Raw genomic sequence first — 22,615 nt, 5'->3', positions numbered from 1 at the left:
TTTTTACACCTGCGGATTCCTATAATGGAGCAGGTGTAAAAACGCTGCGGAATCCGCACAAAGAATTGACATGCTGTGGAAAATAAAACGCTGCGTTTCCGCGTGGATTTTTCCGCAGCGTGTGCACAGCAGTTTTTGTTTTCCATAGGTTTACATGGTACTATACACCGCATGGAAAACTGCTGTGGATCTGCAGGGCCAAGTCCGCTGCGGTTCCGCAGCCAAATCCGCAGCGTGTGCACGTACCCTTAAAGTCTCTGGGTGGTTTATTGCTTCATAAATCACAAAGCAAAGTTATAATACAAAACAGCCTTTCTGGCACAAATGAAAATAAAGAGCCCATACAAACAATCCTTCCAAGTATGGCTCCACCCCTCTGGAACGCAACACACTTCAACTCCTGCTGGAGCTTGTGTCTGGAGACTTCCTTCCTCCAAACTTACAGAAGAAAAAAATAGTCGCTGGACTTTTAACCCCTTTACCCCGAGGGCGGTTTGCACGTTAATGATCGGGCCAATTTTTACAGTTCTGACCACTGTTCCTTTATGAGGTAATAACTCTGGAAAGCTTCCATGGATCCTGGTGATTCTGACATTTTCTCGTGACATATTGTACTTCATGTTAGTGGTAAAATTTCTTCTATAAGACTTGCGTTTATTTGTGAAAAAAAAAAAGGAAATGTGGCAAAAATTTTGAAAATTTCGCAATTTCCCAACTTTGAATTTTCATGCCCTTAAATCACAGAGATATCTCACAAAATACTTAAGTAACATTTCCCACATGTTTACTTTACATCAGCACAATTTTGGAACCAATTTTTTTTTGTTAGGAAGTTATGAGTTAAAAGTTAAACCGCAATTTCTCATTTTTACAACACCATTTTTTTAGGGACCACATGACATTTGAAGTCACTTTGAGGGGTCTATATGATAGAAAATACCCAAATGTGACACCATTCTAAAAACGTCACCCCTCAAGGTGCTCCAAACCACATTCAAGAAGTTTATTAACCCTTCAGGTGCTTCACAGGAATTTTTGGAATGTTAGAAAAATGAACATTTAACTTTTTTTCACCAAAATTTTACTTCAGATCCAACGTTTTTTTTATTTTACCAAGGGTAAAAGGAGAAATTGGACCCCAAAAGTTGTTGTGCAATTTGTCCTGAGTACGCTGCTACCCCATATGTGGGGGTAAACCACTGTTTGGGCGCATGGCAGAGCTTAGAAGGGAAGGAGCGCCGTTTGACTTTTCAGTGCAAAATTGGCAGGAATTGAAATCTGACTCCATGTCGCATTTGAAGAGCCCCTAATGTGCCTAAACAGTGGGACCCCCCACAAGTGACACCATTTTGGAAACTAGACCCCCCAAGGAACTTATCTAGATGTGTAGTGAGCACTTTGAACCCCCAAGTGCTTAACAGAAGTTTATAACGTAGAGCCGTAAAATTAAAAAATCATATTTTTTTTCCACAAAAATAATCTTTTCGCTTCCAATTTATTTTACCAAGGGTAACAGAAGAAATTGGACCCCAAAAGTTGTTGTGCAATTTTTCTTGAGTACACTGATACCCCATATGTAAGGGAATACTACTTTTGAGGCACAGTGCAAAGCTCAGAAGGGAAGAGGCGCCATATTGGAGTTCAGATTGTGCTGCACTGGTTTGAGGGTGCCATGTAACATTGGCAGAGCCCCTGAGGTGCCAGAACAACAGAAACTCCCTGTATGTGAACTCATTTTACAAACTACACTCCCCAATGAATTTATCTAAGGCTGCAGTGATCATATTGACACCACATGTGCCTCACAGAATTTTATACCACTGAGCGGTGAAGAAAGAATACATTATATTTTTACCACTAAAATGTTGATTTACCCCAAGTTTTTAATTTTTCTAAGGGCTAATAGGAAATTTTTTACAACAAACTGAGGTCCATTTTTTCCTGATTGTGCCAATACCCTACATGTGTGTGTTTAGTGTTATGGTTTGCATGTTTCACGACCCACTGGGAGAGCCCATGAGGTGCCAGAACAGCAGAATGACCCCATTTTACAAATTACACCTCTCAGTGGATTCTTCTAGGGCTGCAGTGATCATATTGACACCATGGGTGTGTCACAGAATTTTATACCACTGGGCAGTGAAGACAAAATAACTACATTTTTACCACTTTACATTTAGTTTTAGCCAAAGATTTTACATTTTCACATATGTGGTAAAAAATGGCACCAAAATTTGTCCCACAATTTCTACTGAACGTGGCAATACCCCATGTATGGCTGTACAATACTACTTAGCCATACAGAGAGACTTTGGAGGAACGGAGCGCTATTTGCCTATTCAAGTGAATGGGTCTGTGCACGTCAGTGTGTTTCCACGTGTCCGTGGGCAAAACACGCTGACGTGCATTTTTTAATGTCAGCACAGGCCACAAAACGTTCTGCACACGTGCATACTCATAACACACGTGGATGTCATCCATGTGACATGCATCGGCGCCGGGGAAGAAGCGATACAGTAAGCTCTGTTCCCTGGCATCGGTGCTGAACACGACTCTCATCATTCGCCCAGCGATCGGCGCAAGCAGGGGAGAATGATGATTGATGATAGTTACATTTAAATAATAAAAGAGACTACTGGAGCTGCTGATGGGACTATTACTCACATCAGCCTATCCCTGCTGCTGCTAATAACAGTGACAGCAGGAGTGGCTGATGTGGGTAGTCATCAGCCGCCGCCTGTGCTATAAATAAATAAAAAAAACAGCGTGGCTCCCCTGTATTTTCTATAACCAGCCAGGCAAAACTCACAGCCGTGGCTGCAGCTTCAGCAAGGCTGGTTATCAAGAATAGAGGAGTTCCCACGCTGTTTTTATAAAATTATTTTAAATAATTTGGGGTCCCCCCCATTTTTGACAACCAGCCTTGCTAAAGCTCAGAGCTGGGGGCTGGTATTCTTTGGCCGGTAAGTGGCCATGGATATTGGCCCATCCCCCCCCCAGCCACAGTTGGCCAAAAAAAGGCACATCTATTAGATGCATATTAAAAACGAAAAATGTACGGCTCACCCTTATAAAGGACTACACAAAATCCACACGTGGAGCACATGATACGGTCTCAGCCAGACGTAGATTCAATGAGGAGGAAAAACTGAAGCAATCCAGCTCTAACGAAAAATGTATGAAAAGCATTCTTTTAATAGTAAATCAATAAAAAAAAAAAACATTTGGTTACAAGGCATTGTTGTGTGTAGCTTCTAAGGAGAGAGGTGACTAATGTAACCGAACGCGTTTCAAACACAATGGGTGTTCTTAACCTCGGTATACTAAAATAACACTGCAGTGGAAAATACTTAGAGTTCATGGATTTGGTCAAATTACCTTAACAGGAAAAACCTGTGTGGACTCTAAGAAATAGAAAACATTAAATACAAAGACACCTTAAGTTAATAAAAACAATACAGAAAAAAATGAGACAAATGAAATACAAATAACAATAATAAAAATAGTGAAAAGACATAAAATTAATGTAACATAACTTCCCTTTTTAAATTCAGTCCAGCTGGAGGCATTGTATTGAGCAGATATATCCAAAAAGCCTCCCTATTTGGTAGCATGTTTTCCCTATCCCCTCTGCCTATATGTGTGTGAACCTGTTCAATTGCATATGTCTATTATAGCATTGAATGAAATGATTTGAGATATTGGAAATATTACGACCACTTGGTTTTTCTATGTAACGTGAATGTTCCCGAAATCTACTTTTTAACCCCTTCCCGACCTGTGACACAGCGTATGCGTCATGAAAGTTGGTGCCAATCCGACCCATGACGCATACCCTGTGTCATGACTTCAAAGCCCCCCTGCGGGTCGGGTGACCGGGGTCACTGAAAGGTCACCCGACCCGCAGTGACAGGAGGCTTTGTGCTTCACCCCAGGGGGAGTGGCTTAGCCCCCCCTTGCCTACGATCGCTCTGATTGGTTTCACTTTCAACAGCCAAATCAGAGCGATAGTAAAATTTCATCAATGAAAATTGATGAAATATTACAATCCAGCCAGGCCGATGCTGAAATAGCATCTGCTATGGCTGGAGACACTAATTTAACCCCCCCACACCGACTGACGGTGCAGAACGACGGCGATCGGCCGCCGCTGTCATAGTCTGCCCCCTGGCCGTCCCGGTTCATGGGCGCCGCCGTCTTGGAAAATGGCAGGCGCATGCGCAGTGCGCCCGCCGACATTTACAGGCTGCAGATTCTTTTTTTTTTTTTTTATTTTGATCACTGTGATAAACTCTCACAGTGATCAAAATTAAAAAAAAAAAGTAAATCACCGCCCCCCTTATCACCCCCCATAGGGACAAATAATAAAATAAATAAAATATTTGTATTTTTCTATTAGGGTTAGGGTTAGAAATAGGGCTAGGGTTAAGATTGGGGTTGGGATTAGGTTAAGGTTTGTGGTTAGAGTTGGGATTAGGGTGAGGGGTGTGTTGGGGATAGGGTTGTGGCTAGGGTTATGATTAGGGTAGGGATTAGGGTTAGGGGTGTGTTGGGGTTAGGGTTGAAGATAGAATTGAGGGGTTTCCACTGTTTAGGCACATCACGGGGTCTCCAAACACGACATGGCGCCACCATTTATTCCAGCCAATTTTGTGTTCAAAAAGTCGAACAGTGCTCCCTCCATTCCGAGTCCCGATGTGTGCCCAAACAGTGGTTTACCCCCACATATGGGGTATCAGCGTACTCAGGAAAAATTGCACAACAACTTTGGGGGTCTAATTTCTCCTGTTACCCTTGGAAAAATTAAAAATTGGGGGCTAAAAAAATTATTTTTGTGGGAAAAAATTATTTTTTATATTCACGGCTCTGCGTTATAAACTTCTGTGAAACACTTGGGGGTTCAACGTGCTCACCACACATCTATATTAGTTCCTTGGGTGGTCTAGTTTCCAAAATGGAGTCACTTGTGGGGGGTTTCCACTGTTTAGGTAGATCAGGGGCTCTGCAAACGTAACATGACGCCCGCAGACCATTCCATCAAAACGTCACTACTTCCCTATCGAGCCCCAACGTGTGCCCAAACAGTGGTCCCCCCCCCCCTACATATGGGGTACCAGCGTACTCAGAACAAACTGGACAACAACTTTTGGGGTCAAATTTATCCTGTTACCCTTGTGAAAATAAAAAATAGCGTGCTAAAAAAAATCATTTTATGAGGAAAATTTTTTTTTTTTTTTATTTTCACGGTTCTGCGTTATAAACTTCTGTGAAGCACTTGGGGGTTCAGAGTGCTCACGACACATCTAGATAAGCTCCTTAGGGGTTCTAGTTTCCAAAATGGGGTCATTTGTGGGGGAGCTCCAAAGTTTTGGCACACAGGGGCTCTCCAAACACGACATGGTGTCCGCTATCGATTGGAGCTATTTTTCCATTCAAAAAGTCAAATGGCGCTACTTCCCTTCTGAGCCCTGCCGTGTGCCCAAACATTGGTTTATAACCACCTGTGAGGTATCAGTGCACTCAGGAGAAATTGCCCAACAAATGTTGGGATCCATTTTATCCTGTTGCCCATGTGAAAATGAAAAAACTGAGGCTAAAAGAAAATTTTTGTGAAAAAAAAAAAAAAAAAAGTACTTTTTTTTTTTTTTTACGGACAAATTTATGAAGCACCTGGGGGTTCAAATTGCTCTTTATGCATCTAGATAAGTTCCTTAGAGGGTCTAGTTTCCAAAATGGGGTCATGTGTGGGGGAGCGCCAATGTTTAGGCACACAGGGGCTCTCCAAAAGCGACATGGCAACTGCTAAATATTCCAGCATATTTTCCTTTCAAAAAGTCAAATAGCGCTCCTTCCCTTTTGAGCCCTGCCGTGCTCCTAAGCAGTGGTTTTATGACCACATATGAGGTATCGGAGTACTCAGGAGAAATTGCCCAACAAATTTTAGGATCCGTTTTATCCTGCTACCCATGTGAAAATGAAAAAATTGATGCTAAAAGAAAATTTTTGTTGGAAAAATTAAATTGTCCATTTTTTCCTTCCACGTTGCTTTAGTTCCTGTGAAGCACCTGAAGGGTTAATAATCTTCTTGAATGTAGTTTTGAGTAGCTTGAGGGGTGCAGTTTTTAGAATGGTGTCACTTTTGGGTATTTTCTGCCATATAGACCCCTCAAAGTGATTTCAAATGCGAGGTGGTCCCTACAAAAAATGGTTTTGTAAATTTTGTTGTAAAAATGAGAAATCGCTAGTCAACTTTTAACCCTTATAACTTCCTAACAAAAAAAAAAAATTTTGTTTCCAAAATTGTGCTGATGTAAAGTAGACATGTGGGAAAGATGGATTTTTGGTTCTTACCGTAAAATCTCTTTCTTGGAGCCTTCATTGGGGGACACAGGTTAACATGGGTGTATGCTGCTGCTGCTAGGAGGCTGACACTATGCAAAACAAGAAAATTGGCTCCTCCCCGGCAGTATACACCCACCGACTGGCACCAAGCACCTCAGTTGGTGAGAAAGCAGCAGGAGAAGCGTAGAAGAAAACTGTAAACATATGTACCAACCCAACAAGGGACTCAAAGACCCAACACGGTACAACTTAAACAGGGAGAGTGCTGTGTCCCCCAATGAAGGCTCCAAGAAAGAGATTTTACGGTAAGAACCAAAAATCCATCTTTCTTTATCACCTTATTGGGGGACACAGATTACCATGGGACGTTCCAAAGCAGTCCCAAGGGTGGGAAAAGCAATAAAGAACGAAAGAACAGGAAGGGCTTAGGTTGGCCGGTGCGCCACCGCCGCCTGCAGAACCTTCCTACCAACAACTGCATCAGACGAGGAATGGGTATGAACCCTGTAGAACCTCACAAACGTGTGCAAAGACGACCAGGTCGCGGCCCTGCAAGTTTGCAAGGCCGAAGCCTGGTGTCGAACGGCCCACGAAGCTGCCACAGCCCGGGTGGAGTGAGCTCTCACTCCCGGAGGGGGCCGTTTTTCCTGAAGTCGGTACGCTTCCAGAATGGTAGAACGAATCCAGCGAGCGATCGTGGATTTGGAAGCCGGAAGCCCTTTCCGGCGACCTTCAGGGATGACCAGCAAGGAATCGGACTGATGAAGTGAAGATGTTCTGGCGAGATAGACCCGCAAGGCTCTAACGACATCCAGCTTATGGAGTGACTTCTCCAGAGGATGAGAAGGAGCAGGACAAAAAGATGGAAGAACAATGTCCTCATTGATGTGGAAAGAGGATACCACCTTTGGAAGAAGGGAGGGAACGGGCCGGAGGACGACCTTATCCTGATGAAGAACCAGGTAAGGAGAACAACATGATAAAGCCACCAACTCAGAAACTCTTCTGATGGATGTAATAGCAATCAAGAAGGTTACCTTCCATGAGAGGAGAGATAAAGAAATGTCCTGAATAGGCTTGAAGGGCGCCTTTTGGAGATCGCTAAGGACGAGATTGAGATCCCACGGGTCTATTGGCGAGTGATGAGGAGGAGCAATATGGGCGACCCCTTGGAGAAAAGTCTTAACCTGCGGTAAGATAGCGAGCTCTCTTTGGAAGAGGATAGACAGAGCAGATACTTGGCCCTTCAGGGTGCTGAGGGACAGACCCGCATCCAGACCAGACTGGAGAAACCCAAGTATGGATGGGATGGAAAAGGACATTGGAAAGACATTTTTATCCTCGCACCAACGGAAAAAAGCCTTCCAGTACCTATGGTAAATGCGGGAAGAGGCTGGCTTTCTGGCTCTGATCATAGTCTGGATCACCTGGCTGGACAGACCTGATTCCTTCAGGATCGCGGCCTCAATGGCCATGCCGTTAAACTCAGAGACTGAGAATTCTCGTGGTAAAGGAGGCCTTGCGAGAGAAGGTCTGGGCGGTCTGGAAGTCTCCAGGGAACGTCCGCGAGCATGTTCACTAGCTCCGAGTACCAAGGTCGTCTTGGCCAGTCTGGGGCCACTAGAATCACTGGGACTCCTTCCAATTTTATCTTCTTGACCACTCTTGGGATCAAGGCAAGAGGCGGAAACAGATAAGGAAGATGGAACTGGGACCACGGAATTACTAGGGCGTCGCAAGCAACGGATAGGCGATCCCTGGACCTGGCCACGAAGTACGGGACCTTGTGGTTCATCCGAGATGCCATGAGATCGACATCCGGAGAGCCCCATCGCTGGCATATCTGATCGAAGACTGAGGGATGAAGAGCCCATTTGCCTGATGCAAGGCCTTGACAGCTCAGGAAATCGGCTGCCCAATTCTCTACCCCTGGAATGTGAACGGCAGAGATTGCTGGAACGTAACGTTCTGCCCAGCGAAGTATCTTGGCCACTTCTGACATTACTTGCTTGCTGCGTGTGCCCCCCTGGTGGTTTATGTACGCCACAGCCGTGGCGTTGTCCGACTGAATGCGGACTGGTTTTCCTACGAGGAGGGGCTGCCAGCGGTGAAGGGCCAGGAAGATTGCTCTGATCTCCAGAAGATTGATGGGGAGGACCGCTTCCTGTGAATTCCAGCATCCTTGGGACGTTTTCTGATGGAAAACCGCTCCCCATCCTAGAAGGCTGGCATCGGTGGTGATGACTTGCCACTGAAGCGGAAGAAAAGACCTCCCTTGTAGAACTGACGCTGTCATTGCCTCACTCTGAGAGGGAGGAGAATAGGGCGGTCCAGAGGCAACGTGCTCTTGTCCCAAGCTGAAAAGAGGGACAGCTGGAGGGGGCAAAGGTGAAATTGTGCAAAGGGCACTGCTTCCATGGCGGCTACCATCTTCCCCAGAACCTTCATGCAGGATCGAAGTGGAATAGGTGTTGACCGTTTTAGGGCTCGGATTCCCTTGACAAGAGCCGTAAAATTTTTCCCTCGGAAGAAACACCCGAGCTAGATCCGTGTCGAATACCATGCCCAGGAAAGTCAGACGCTGAGTGGGGCTCAGAATGGACTTCTCCTTGTTGGCTATCCATCCGAGGCGGCAGAACGTGTCCAGGGTTATCTGGAGGCTTTGTAGGCAGGCTTGATGGGATGAGCCCTTGATCAAGAGATTGTCCAGGTGAGGGATGATGAGTATCCCCCTGGAGCGAAGGATGGCCATGACTGTTGCCATTACCTTCGTGAAAACACGGGGAGCGGAGGCTAGTCCGAAGGGAAGAGCCGTGAACTGATAGTGAGTTTCCTGAATCGCAAATCGAAGATATTTCTGATGTTGCACACAAACAGGAATGTGAAGATAAGCATCCCGTATGTCCACAGAGCAGAGGAATTCTCCGGGTTCCATTGAGGCTATCACCAATCGAAGAGACTCCATTTTGAAATGGAGAATCTTCACGTGGCGATTGATCAATTTGAGATCCAGGATTGGACAAAGGGAACAGTCTTTCTTCGGGACTACAAAGAGATTTAAGTAGAACCCTGAAAACCGTTCGTTTGAGGGAAAGGGAACAATCACTCCGGCGGAAAGAAGGGAGGAGATGGCCTGAAAAACCCTGGGATATGGGACCGCTGTCTTGGAGGTCGAGATGGGAAGAACCGTCTGCTCGGGAGAGATGCAAATTCGATCTTGTAACCGGATGCGATGATTTCTCTGACCCAAGCGTCGTCCACCACAGACAGCCAAGCATCTGCGAAAACGGAAAGTCTGCCTCCCATCCTGGAAAAACTGCCAGGTGGGGGTGACCCGTCACTTGGAGGAAAATCTACCGGAACTTGCGCCTGAGGACCTGGAGTATTGTCCTCTAGCTCTGCAGCGGGGGGCGGGCTTGTAAGATGGCTTTTTCTGCTCCCGCTCACCAGTGGCGGAAGACCGATCATGCTGGGTGGTTCTCTTTGTGGACGAGAAGGGCCGAAAAGGTCGGAAACGCTTTCTTTTAAAAAAGCGTTTAGGTCTAGACTGGGGCAAAGAGGTGCTTTTACCACCAGTGGCATCGGAAATTATTTGATCCAGCTTGGCTCCAAAGAGCCTAGAACCGTGGAATGGCAGGTTAGTAAGCGACTTCTTTGAAGTGGTATCCGCATTCCATGACTTTAGCCAAAGGACTCGGCCACTACGTTGCTGTTAGTCCTTGCTACGCACCCGGCCGCGTCCAAGGAGGCGGCCAAAAGGTATTTACCAGCATGATTAATCTGATCAGCCAGATCTGCCAACTCGTCTTGAGGAGCTGCCGCTAAAATGCCCTTGCGAAGCATTTCAGCCCAAGCGGAAATGACTTTCGCCACCCAGGAGGATGCGAAAATAGGACAGAGGGAGGCGCCGGATGCCTCAAAGATTGACTTAGCTAGCTAAGTCAATCTGCCTGTCGGTTAGATCTTTAAGCGATGCCCCATCTGGGAGAGAGAGAACCGTTTGAGGCTATCCTGGAAACTGGTGGATCCACCTCGGGAGCCTTGGTCCACTTTGTGAGCAGATCCGCATCAAAGGGGTACAGGACGTCTAGGTACCTGCGGCCTGAAAAACGTTGCTCAGGGTGCTCCCAGTGTTTGGACAAGGTAGTTTCAAACTCTTTGTGATTAGGAAAGGTTTGAGGAGGAGGTCTTGCTTGTTTAAATAGAACCGAGCATTCCTGAGGGATCACCTTATCCTGCTTAATTTTAAGGGTTTCGAAGATGGCCGAAATGAGGCTATCGACCATGTCCCGTGTTTTAGATGCGTTGTCTGCATCAGAACTAGAACCCGATTGGGAGTCATCGCCTGACTTAAGGTCATCTTCTGAGGAAGGCGTATGAAACCTAGGAGAGGCAGAAGGACCCTGCGAGCTGGATGACGAGCTAGACAGTGCACGCTTCCTAGAACTCCTGCTCGGTCTGTCCCTCTGAAGGTCGCGGTCAGGTGCGGACGACTCACCGTGAGAGGCGGTCGGTGCACAGGTGGCTGCAGCTAGCTGCGGTAATCGTTCTAAGACCTGGACCAGCGACTGAGAAACCTTAGTCAAGTCGGAGACCGACTGAGACATAGCTACGGCCCACTCCGGGGGAGGTGGAGTGTCCCCATTCTGGGACTCGATGTGCTCCTGAGAGGCAGACATAGTGGAAGGCCTGCAGGACGGGCAGAAGGGGGACGCCTGACCTGATGCCCACTTCTTATTACAGAGCGCACAAGCGTAGTGTGTAGCGATGGGCCTGAAAAAGAGATCCTTTGAAGGGTTGGGCATATGTAACTGCGCTGAATGGCCGCACGGAAAAGTGAGAGAACTGCGGAGGGGAGCTAATTGGAGCCTCAGAGCAGAGCCTACCGAGGTTCAGGTGAGCAGACCGAACGCTGAAGTGTCCCCCAAGCAGCGCAGGAGACGAGATGAAAACCCAGGAAATACTGTATGAGGCAGCGGCGGGCGGAGCTTAGCGGCTGAGTAGCGATTGGATAACAGCATTGGGGGGCGTGGTAAAGGAGGGGGCTGGCACAGCAAAATCGAAAGGAGCCCTGTGATGGGCTGGGAAGGGCGCGAAGAAAAGCGCGCTCTGAGGGAGGGGTTGAAAACAAAAGTGAAACTGAACAGCGCCGCAGCCCCGTGCCTGATAATTACTCAGAAGAGAAAGGAGCGCCGATATTAAAGTAATATGCCCCCAGATTCCCCTGATTTCCAGACTGAATAAAGAAAAACATTGTTCTGTGTCCCGCTGAATACAGTGAGAGAGGCGCGCGGCAGGCAGGGGAGATTCAAACAGGGAAACCTTTGTTGGTGCTGCCGATGGTTTCTTTTGACAATGCAGGGCTGAAGGGATCGCACAGGCACTTACCTGATGTCCCTGAAGAGGATGATCACAGGGGCCCACGAGTGTAAGGCAGGCCGCTGGAGAAATTCCTCTGTACCCGCTTCCTGCAGAAGACAGCGTAACCTCTTGTTGGGAAAAGAGAGAGCCTTCCTTGAAACCGCCGTCTTCCTCTCAGCCCTGTCCCGAGAGAGGGGTGAGGAGGGGGATTTGGCAAGGACCAGCCACCTGTCCACATCCCATAGCACCGAAAGTGATAAGGAAAAAGTCCTGCCTGTGGTACTGAGAGTTGCGATGTGGATGGCACCACACTGCTCGCTCAGCCGCCTGATATAGGAAAGCAGGGTGACTTACACCCTGTTTCCTGACTTGAATCTGAAAAATAAAGGAGAAATAATTAATACGTTCAAGCAGAAAACCTAAGGGAAAAAAGATAACTGCGGATCTGGGGAGATCCCGGTCCGCCTCCTACAGACACTAAGCACAAACTGAGGTGCTTGGTGCCAGTCGGTGGGTGTATACTGCCGGGGAGGAGCTAATTTTCTTGTTTTGCATAGTGTCAGCCTCCTAGCAGCAGCAGCATACACCCATGGGAATCTGTGTCCCCCAATGAGGCGATAAAGAAATGTTATTTAGTAACTATTTTATGTCACATAACTCTCTGGTTCTACAGAATAAAAATTCAAAATTTGAAAATTGCTAAATTTTCGCCAAGTTTCTGATTTTATTTTCACAAACGCAAAAATTATCTACCTAAATTTACCACTAACATGAAGCCCAATATGTCACGAAAAAACTCAGAATCGCTAGGATCCGTTGAAGCGTTCCAGAGTTATTACCTCATAAAGGCACACTGGTCAGAATTGCAAAAAATGGCCAGGTCATTAAGGTCAAAATAGGCTGGGTCATGAAGGGGTTACTTTATGGATTGTAGACCCTACATATTTTAGTTGGAAAATACCACATTCTATTATACCGGGTGAGTCATAAAGGACGGACGTTTTTAAACTAATCATAAAATCGTTAAATATAAAGGACGGATGTATTTGAAGTGGCTATAACTCACCACCAGGTGGAGGTAGAGATGTGCGGGAGGCGGGGTTATGTTTGTGAGGTGAAAGCATTGTTTTTATTTTAGTTTCAGTTTAAGCTATGGTGCCGTGGACGATAGAACATCGCGTTTTTGCGTACGACAGTTTTGTCAAGAATAATGAGTGTATCACAGCCGTTCAGCGTGAGTTTCGGCGTCATTTCAATATTCACAGAAATCAAGCTGTTCCCGCTCGTAACACTATCCTACGTTGGGTTGAAGCACTCCGTACACGAGGTACACTAATGAACAAACGACCACCGGGGGCTCCACGAACGGCACGTACCCCTGAAAATGTGGAACGCGTCAGGCAAGCCATGCTGCGTAGTCCGAGTCGATCTGCTCGGAAACATTCTTTAGAACTTGCCCTCAGTAATCGTACAGTAAGGCGTATTTTGCATTTAGACCTGCATTTCCACCCCTATAAATTGGCCATTGTGCAACAGTTGGAGCGCGGGGATTACGCAGCGCGACTGAAGTTCGCACATGAGATGGAAGCAATTATTGAGCAAAATGACAACCTTATTTTATTCATGAGTGATGAAGCTCATTTCCATGTCAATGGCATGGTTAATCAGCAGAACTGCCGTTATTGGGCCTATGAAAATCCGAAAGAATTACATGAACGACCGCTGCACAGCCCTAAGGTAACGGTGTGGTGCGCTATGGGCAAATATGGCGTGATCGGTCCGTACTTTTTCGAAGGCGATAATGGCAATACTGTTACCGTGAACTCACAACGTTATATCGCCATGATAAATAACTTCTTTGTTCCTGAGTTACGACGGCAACATATCCCCATCTCTAGTGTGTGGTTTCAACAAGATGGGGCAACAGCCCACACAGCCGGAGCAACAATGAACGTTCTTCGCCCTCTCTTCCCTGGTCGCATCATTTCCAGGTTTGGCGATATTAATTGGCCTCCTAGGTCCCCAGACCTGTCCATGTGCGATTATTACTTATGGGGTCACCTCAAATCACGTGTATACAAGCTTAAGCCTCGATCATTACAAGAACTGAAGGAAGCTATTCGAGTGGAAGTTGCCCAAATCGACAGAGTTGTGTTGGAACGTGTTGATGCCAACTTCCAAGAACGCCTTTGGAAATGCATCACTGATAATGGCCACCACATGGCAGATGTTGTTTTCCACACTTGAATTTGTCAAATGCTATTAGTATACGTAACCAAATCTGTGAATACATTTATATTTAATAAATATTTAACGATTTTATGATTAGTTTAAAAACGTCCGTCCTTTATGACTCACCCGGTATAAACCGTATAATCAGTATTAGTTTAAAAATCCTTTTATATTATATGTTTTAGAACCATTAGTACAAGAAAAATTAGAAGTTTTAATAGCATAAGAGCACAGTGCTCCATTTTTTAAATGACATTAGCATTTAGCTTTTGTTAATATCCGATTAAAAAAAAGTAAAAAAAAAACAATTCTAATGTATGTGCAAAGTTACAAAAAAATCTGTAAATATGATTTTAGAAATACACTATCAAATAAACATGGCAAAACTTACGTCTACTACTGGTTGTTGGACTGTGGGGAAGCAAGAAAGCTTCACTGGAAGTCCGACGGCTGGGATTCCCACCAGTCACTAGAGTGAAGGAGGTGGGACAGTGTGTGGAGAACTGTGGACTATTCTGAAATTTTCCCTGCACAGCAGCAATTTCCAACCAGCGCCACTCAGTTGGACAGTGCTTCTGTGTAACTGCGGAAAGAAAATCAAAGCTGAAGGGCCATTGTCGATCATAATGGCATGAACTAATGATAACTCTTCCCTGGCATGGGGAGAACCCTTATAAGGGTTAAAAGTAGCTAGGTCCTAAAAAGGCAAGACGAAGAGATGTTCACATTATGAGATTCCGCTGCCTTGTTTGTTACGATCTTGAAAATTTCAAGAAATCCTAGCAACAAAACGCAATGTGATCCCATCACGTGAACATGGCCTATTTGGTATCAAGATGATTAATGGCCAATTACTGAGAATCTGAATTGCACAAAATGGATTTTTTTTTCTGACCATTATTGGTAATTGATACTTTGGAAATGACAGTACAGTATTTCTTTTTTGTTGTTTTTAGGCATTTGCTAAAGAAGGAGCAAAGGTGATTGCAACAGACGTCAATGAAGAGAAGCTGAAGGCTCTAGAATCGTACAAAGGTTATCGCCAGTTCATTGTGAATTACCACCTCAAATTGATGTCATAGACTTTCCCCAAATGAAGGGAATGCCAAATAGTCATTTATCTAATGCTGGGGTCTGCTTTGCAATACATTGAGTTTGGTCCTGTAGATGTATCGTCAAACATTGGGGCATATTTATCAATCTAAATGTGCCAGAATCCTGAAAATGCAAATTGTTGTTTCGGATAGGAAGAGGACTTGAAATCTAGTGCCACATATTGGCCTTTAAGCCTCCTCATACTGGTATGCCAGACCTGGCATGTCACTCTCCACAAGGAGAAACCTTACCCCTTAGATCCCAGCATCCTGGAGTAATTTGTGCCAAAAAACTGTCTTATGTGACTTGCACCCATATTTGTGTTTGACATTTTTTTGACTTTCTGACCTCCCTGAAAGGGGCTTAGCTTAGTATACAACACAATGCACCAAAAAATACATCAAGATTGGGGTACACATTTCTGGCATAAAGTAAGCCAATTAATAGGTGGTGTCAACCTACACTAGACAGATTCATCAAACAGCATGAACCACTGTGATAAATCTGGTGACTTTAAGGTCCATTTACACGGACTGACCAACAGCACCCAATGCCGGCTGATCGGTAAGACGGTCTTATTAATAGCCTGTTTACACAGGCAGACCGCGGTAAGCGACGGGCACTAAATAATCTATACTAGATGATTGTTCTCGGCAGTAATAGACCCCAGCACTGATTGGGCGCCAGTGTCGCATGTCACAACAAAAGCACGGGAATCCCAGGACCATAACTGCTGACACCGTGGGAACGGCGCCAGCATGAGGAGGCGAGTATAAGCTTTATTATTTTATGGGGGCTAGGCGACAGGTATGAGAAGTTGTCCAAGTAGTGGACAACATTAATTTAGGTGCTGCGCCTTACAAAAGCTATAGTGAACTGTAGAAGGATGCACACCAGGCTTACAAACAAATCCCTGCACGTGGCTGTAAGGATTGAGATACACTAATTTTTGTTTGAGTGTCTCAGACTGTACATCTGCACTAAAAGGGGCTTTTCGCTTTGGACAATGGCTTTTTGGAAGAAGAGTCTCTCCATATTAGCTGATCACAGGGTGTCCTACTGCAGGATCCACAGTTAAAATCAATAAAGCAGGGGTATGTTGACCAGTGTCAGATTATTCGATATATAGCAAATTGGTAGAAATAATATATTAAAACGTGAATATATCTCTTTTTTTCATCTCTTTCAGGTTACATCAGGGGCTTATCTACAGCATTACAGAATGCTGTAGATAAGCCCCTGATGTCAGTGCCGGAAGCTCATATTCGAAAACAAGGGTGACAGATTCCTTTTAAGCCAAATTATACCTGATTCTAAGGAAGATATATCACTAGTTCTTCCAGTTAATGTATTGGGTGAGGTGAACAGTCAGTGCACACGTACCGGAACTCTCGCGGAAAATACCGCGAGAATTCCGGAATTCCAGTCCGCGGGAAAATCGCATTTTAAATTCCCGCGATTTTCCCGCGGAAAAACTAGCATTTTGCAAGCGTAATTAGCTTGCAAAATGCTAGCGTTCTCCAAGCGATCTGTAGCATCGCTTGGAGAACTGATTGACAGGTTGGTCACACTCGTCAAACATAGTGTTTGACGAGTGTGACCAACTTTTTACTACTGAGGCCGCCTATGCAGCATCAGTAGTAAAAAAGATAGGATGTAAAAAAAAAACAAAAAAAAAAAACGGTGTTATTCTCACCCTCCGACGTCCCGCGCATCCGTTCCCAGTAATCCTTTGCGAAAATGCCAGCGATGACGTCAGTTCTCGCGGGATCGCGACGTCTCGCGGTTATTCGCGATGACGTCGCGCGAATGACCGCGAGACTTCGCGATCCCGCGAGAACGGACGCCATCGCGGGCATTTTTGCAAAGGACTACTGGGACCGGAGCGTGAAGAGAAGCGAGAATGCTGCGCAGGACGTCGGAGGGTAAGAATAACAATATTTTTTATTTTAAATTCTATTTTTTACAGGGATATGGTACCCAAAGCCTGGAGGACAGTCTCCTCTCCTCCGGACCGTGGGTACCATCCGCAATTGTTCTGCTTACTTTCCGCATGGTGTGCACAGCCACATGCGGGAAGTAAGCGGAACAATGCATTCCTATGGGTGCGGGATCGCCGCGATTCCGCAAATTAATGAGCATGCTGCGGTTTTTACCGCGAAGCGATTCCGCCGCGGTAAAAACCGCAGCATTAGTACAGCATTGCGGAATCCCATAGGAATGCATGGGATGCTTATTTTTCGCGTTTTCGCGGCAAAATCGCGCGGTTAAAACCGCCGCGGAAACGCGAAAAAAATGCAACGTGTGAACTCAGCCTTAGCCTCAGGGTTTGGACTTGAAGAATATGAGGGCCAGAGTAGGTAGATGATGAGTCCAATATCTAGCTGTGTTTATGATGGTAGTAGTGGAAGTTGAGGTGGTAGTGGTATAATTAGGTATCTTAAGGCAAGGGCTCTGGAATTTTCCCACACTGAGGCAACATTATTATGTGATGTACACGATCAGGGAACCATATTGACTTGACATAAAAGTGATGTCATCAGACAAGGAAGGTGGTGGCGTCAGTAATAAAAAGAGTCGATGTCCAGCCAAAATATCTTCCAAGGCCACATGCGTCTTCTGAGGTCAGCTCGGGAGTAAGTGATGCTGCAGCTACTGTTAGATGAGGCTTAACAGTGTCTGAATGCTCTGTTTTATAGTCGTGGTGGTGAGTCAGGAAACAATACACTCAGTAATCCCCTTTTGTGCCAACTCAACTCCTACCTGGTCAAGTTGCTGGTGGGCCAGTAATTGCTATACAACTTCCTTTACTTCCTTCTTGAGAAAGGATGGTGTGTTCTCATTCTTGCTGTAAGATACTCAGTTCATTATTTCTCACATGTGTAATTTGCTCTCATACAAAGGAATGTGGGCCACTTTGTAGACCCAGCAGTGTTCTTAACCATGCACCACATTGGCTTATCTAGTCTTATGCTACAAGTCTGCAGTCACTCTGAGGATTCTCTAGTGCTGATGTCGTAAGAGGAGGGTGCTTGACAGCAAGTGTGCTATTTGCATACATGCGGTCACGTGCCAACTGGACTGTATCTGGCCTCACTCAAGTGTATTGCGCGAGGCCAGATAAAGTCTAATCTGAATGTCTCGGGAACTAAGGAAATCTCTTAGGGGTACCATCACATTTAGCGATGCACCAGCGATCCCGACAACGATGCACCAGCGATCCTGACCGGGTCGTATCGCTAAATGGTCGCTAGTGAGCTGCCAGACAGGCAGATCTCACCAGCGATGCAGCAGCGGTCGGCGGTCGTTACTTACCTGTCAGACGCAGCGATCCTGACGTCCTCCCGCCCGCGTCCACGCGTCGCTCGTCAGCGCCAGCAGGAAGTGGCCGACGAGAAACGGCCCAGGATGTTCTCGCGCGATAAGCGATAGCCAGCGGGGGAGCCGGTCGGAGGTAAGTATCACATGTAGCGATATCGCTGCTATGTCACAAAATCGGTGAAGCTTAAGCGATATCGCTAGCGACCTCGCTTAGTGTGACGGGGCCTTTAGTTGCTGTCAAATTATCACTTAGTGCCAGCATTGGAGAATCCTCACAGCGCGCAGTGTGCACGCTATGAGGATTAAAAAATCTACAGTCACATAACGTGACTGCAGACTTGTAGTCGAAGTCCGGACAACTTCTTTAACATATAGAGAAGCAATTATATATAGGGATAGTAAATGTTGTTTACGGCCCACTGGGTCAAGGTTTTAAGTTGCAATTATGCACTACCACCACTACCAGTCTGGTTCCAATGCCGTTCAGCACTTATCAACTTCATCCTACACCTCCTCTGCATTATCCTCAATGTATATGGCCCCATCCCCAAGAACAACAGGGCAGATTGTTGCATCCCCTTTCATTTTGTTTTCTTTCTTGTAAGCTTAAGCACTGCCAAGCTGTTTTGTAGTGCAAGGCTCTGTGGACACGTAAGCCGAATTTTCCTGAGCAAAACCTGATTCCTTCCCAGAAAATCCGCATTTTTATTTTTCGCGGGTTTTTTTGTGTTTTTTTTCGCATTTTTTTTTCCGGAGGATGCACATTCTCATTGAATATAGTTGGAAATGTGGATTTTTCCGCAAAATTAATGAACATGCTGCGTTCTTTTCCGCAATGCGTTTTTTTTGCGGAAAAAAAACGTCACCGTGCACAAAAATTGTGGAATGCATTATAAGAATGGGATGCTTAATGTATGCGTTTTTTTAAGCGTTTTTGCAGGGGAAAAAATGCTTAAAAAGCACAAAAAAAGCTAATGTGTGCACACAGCCTAAGAGCATGGGCACAAATCTATGCAGAGGACGGGTTGCTCCTCTGCATCAAGGAGCAAATCTCGTCCTTGATGACTCCTCTTCAACTGTAACTGGGCATTCTTGTAAGCGACAAAGTGATAGAATTCAACACTGCATATGCTGGAGCATCTGTACAACAGCGTAACGCTGTTACTGATTATAACATGCAGCAGGCAAACTGAAGCAGGAATTACTTTGAAATCTGCTATTGGCAGCTGAAGAGGGACTTGTCGGCTACTGAGGCTCTTCAAAGAGGCAATTAAGGCTAGTTTCACACTAGCGTTTGGTAGAGCTGCGGAGGGCTGCGTAGTTCCTTCGTGAAGCTCCACCTACTGCCGCACCTCCGGATAACTCCTGCTACATCTGCATGAGGCCTGCGTATCTATCTTTAACATTAACATTGGGTTCGCAGGCCGTGCGGATGTATGCGGATTCGTCCGCATGCGTCGGTTTGACGATGCGGCGACCGCAACAAAATGCAACGTGTTGCGTTCTACTCAGGTCGCCACAGCGTGAAAACGACGCATACGGAGACATCCGCACGGCCTGCGTACCCAATGTTAAAGATAGGTACGTAGGCCGCATGCAGACGTAGGCAAAGCTGAATGGAGGAGGCGTGGCAGTGGGAGGAGCTTCACGGAGGAACTATGCAGCCCTCTGCAGCTCTGCTGAACGCAAAGGTGAAGCTGGCCTAAACTTGTCAGTATAGAGAACTATATAGACAAAAATAGTTAAAGTGACACCTCAAAGAACAGCTATGCGCACACTCAAATACATAAAATACATCAGCTTTCTTGTACTTTTTATCTAAGGACTAAGATTACAAACACTTAAAGGGAATCTGTCACACTTTTTTTTTTTTTTTTTTTACTATTAGCTGCCGGCATTGACATCAGTGGCTTATCTACAGCATTCTGTAATGCTGTAGATAAGCCCCCGATGTAACCTGAAAGATAAGAAAAACACGTTCGATTATACTCACCGGAGGGGGCGGTCCAGTCCGATGCCTCCCATCTTCATACGATGCCGTCCTCTTTTTCCCTTCCTGTAGTGGCTCCAGCGCAGGCGCACTGCTTTGCCCTGTTGAGGGCAGAGCAGAATACTGCAGTGCGCAGGCGCCAGACCTCTCCCGACTCCTGCGTACTACAGGACTCTGCTTTGTCCTCAACAGGGCAGAGGAGTGCTCCGGAGCCACTACAGGAAGGGAAAAAGAGGATGGCATCGTATGAAGATGGGAGGCGCCGGACCAGACCGCGACACCCACCGGACCGGACCGCCCCCCTAGTCCGGCCGTATAATCTAACGTGTTTTTCTTATCTTTCAGGTTTCAACGGGGGCTTATCTACAGCATTACAGAATGCTGTAGATAAGCCCCTGATGTCAATGCCGGCAGCTGATAGTCAAAAAACAGAAACTTTTACTGTATGTTCACTGCTGTCCTAGGGCTGTTATGGACCCTCAGTGACAATGTTATATTCAGCAATATGAGGAAGAGCAGCAGCTGTTGATTGGGGACTTAAAGATATATCCTGTAGCTGACAATGCTGACAGAGTGAAATTGATGACGATGACAGTGGCTATGATGACCAATTTTCACGGGGGAGGTGAAAAGTGATTGCTCAGGGACTTCATAAGTCACAAGCTGCATGTTCAACTGATTGTGGGATGACAAGCAAAGTGGTGACGATAGGATAGCCATGCTTTTAGACTCTCTGTAATAGAAAAAAAGGGGTCATTTTTCTTAAGCTTCTTAAAAAAAAAAAAAGAGTCAAAATTGACGTATTACCAGGATAAGCTGTGTTATAAACCATACAAATTTACAATCACCGTAATTGTTCTGACCTGGCTAATCATATTACTTTGTGATTTTTACAATATAATAAACATCCTAAAAAATGGCACGCAAAAAAAATTGCAGAATTGCTTTTTTTTACCATTCCATCCAATTTAGATTTTTTTTTTTTACGCTGCGTAATAGACGGAATGATGTTATTCAAACATTCAACTCCTCCCACAAAAAAATAATTCAGCTATATCGATGGAAAAGTAAAAAAGCTTTGCAAGAAGGGATGGAAAATAGGTAAATTCAAAAGCAGAAATTGGATATGACGCAAAGGGGTTATTGATGTCAGATGACTTGAGGCCAACCAATGACTTTAATTTTCATAAAACTTCTTTTCCGTTATAGCCAACATATCTGTGATTGGGAATATAATAGTATAGCAATATTATAGGGGTTGAAAAAGTTTGCAGTCTTTTTGTGACTTCATATTGCCAAAGACAGTGTACAAGTCACACATTATCACTATTGTCAGCCCTCAATTTCCTGTGCATGTGAGCGGTCACTGACCACATGGATGCAGTTTGCATATTTATGGTCACATACCGACTAGATTCATCTATCTTCTCTCAATAGAAGAGAATTGAAAGAAGCTGGCCGAGTCTAGTTGGCATGGGACTGCGTGTGTGTGCAAATCTTATTTATGTGGTCATGTGACTGCCCACCCACACATGAAATACAGGAAAATCGTGAGTGTTATGATTTAGCACTCTGCAGTCATATAATATGATTGTTGACTTTTCATTTTAGCCTGGAAAGCCCCTTTAAGAATTTTGTATTTTACATGTATTTTACAATTTTTTTTTTTTTGTCTATTCAGCAGAAAACTTTAGAAATAAGTAGCTGCTCTTTCTAAATCACTAAATAGGATTTGTATACAATTACCTCTAGGTATTCAGACAAGAGTGTTGGATGTCACTAAGAAGGAGCAGATTGAAAAACTGTGCCTGGAAATTGATAGAATTGATGTTCTGTTCAATGTAGCTGGGTAAGTAAATTGGACCCTCTATATGTCTATCATCCTTTATCTCCTCATGTACTGTATCTCCTGTAAAGCATTGACCCATATATAAATCATTCACAGTGTAGGCCTTCATGTGTGAAGTTGCCAAATATTCCAAACTACAATTCCTGAATGTAACCCTGTAGGCTTTCAAAAAGTCGGCTTGGGACAGCTCATAGAATCCCACGGTTTGCAGTATCACCTCTATGCCGATGACACGCAGATCTACCTATCTGGACCCGACCTCGCCTCCTTACTGACTGAAATCTCACAATGTCTGTCTGCTATCTCAGCCTTCTTCTCTGCTCGCTTTCTCAAACTGAACATGGACAAAACAGAATTCATCATCTTTCCCCCATCTCACTCTACCCCTCCACCAGACCTATCCATCAATGTCAATGGCTGCTCTT

At 45.3% G+C, this 22,615-nt stretch overlaps 1 protein-coding gene across 3 annotated transcripts in view; it reads left to right on the top strand.

Moving 5' to 3' along the window:
- Positions 1-22,615, top strand: part of BDH2 (3-hydroxybutyrate dehydrogenase 2) — an 80,179-nt gene that overhangs the window by 17,984 nt on the left and 39,580 nt on the right. For all 3 annotated transcript variants that reach the window (XM_073571790.1, XM_073571791.1, XM_073571789.1), the window contains exons 3-4: positions 14,892-14,970; positions 22,094-22,190. In XM_073571790.1, the coding sequence (XP_073427891.1) occupies positions 14,892-14,970; positions 22,094-22,190 (176 nt within the window). The remainder of the gene's footprint in view (positions 1-14,891; positions 14,971-22,093; positions 22,191-22,615) is intronic.

This window comes from Dendrobates tinctorius, unplaced genomic scaffold, assembly GCF_039654945.1.
Source record: "Dendrobates tinctorius isolate UK_male_01 unplaced genomic scaffold, ASM3965494v1 ptg000030l, whole genome shotgun sequence".
Lineage (NCBI taxonomy): Eukaryota > Metazoa > Chordata > Amphibia > Anura > Dendrobatidae > Dendrobates > Dendrobates tinctorius.
This window is presented reverse-complemented; position numbering and strand designations above follow the sequence as displayed.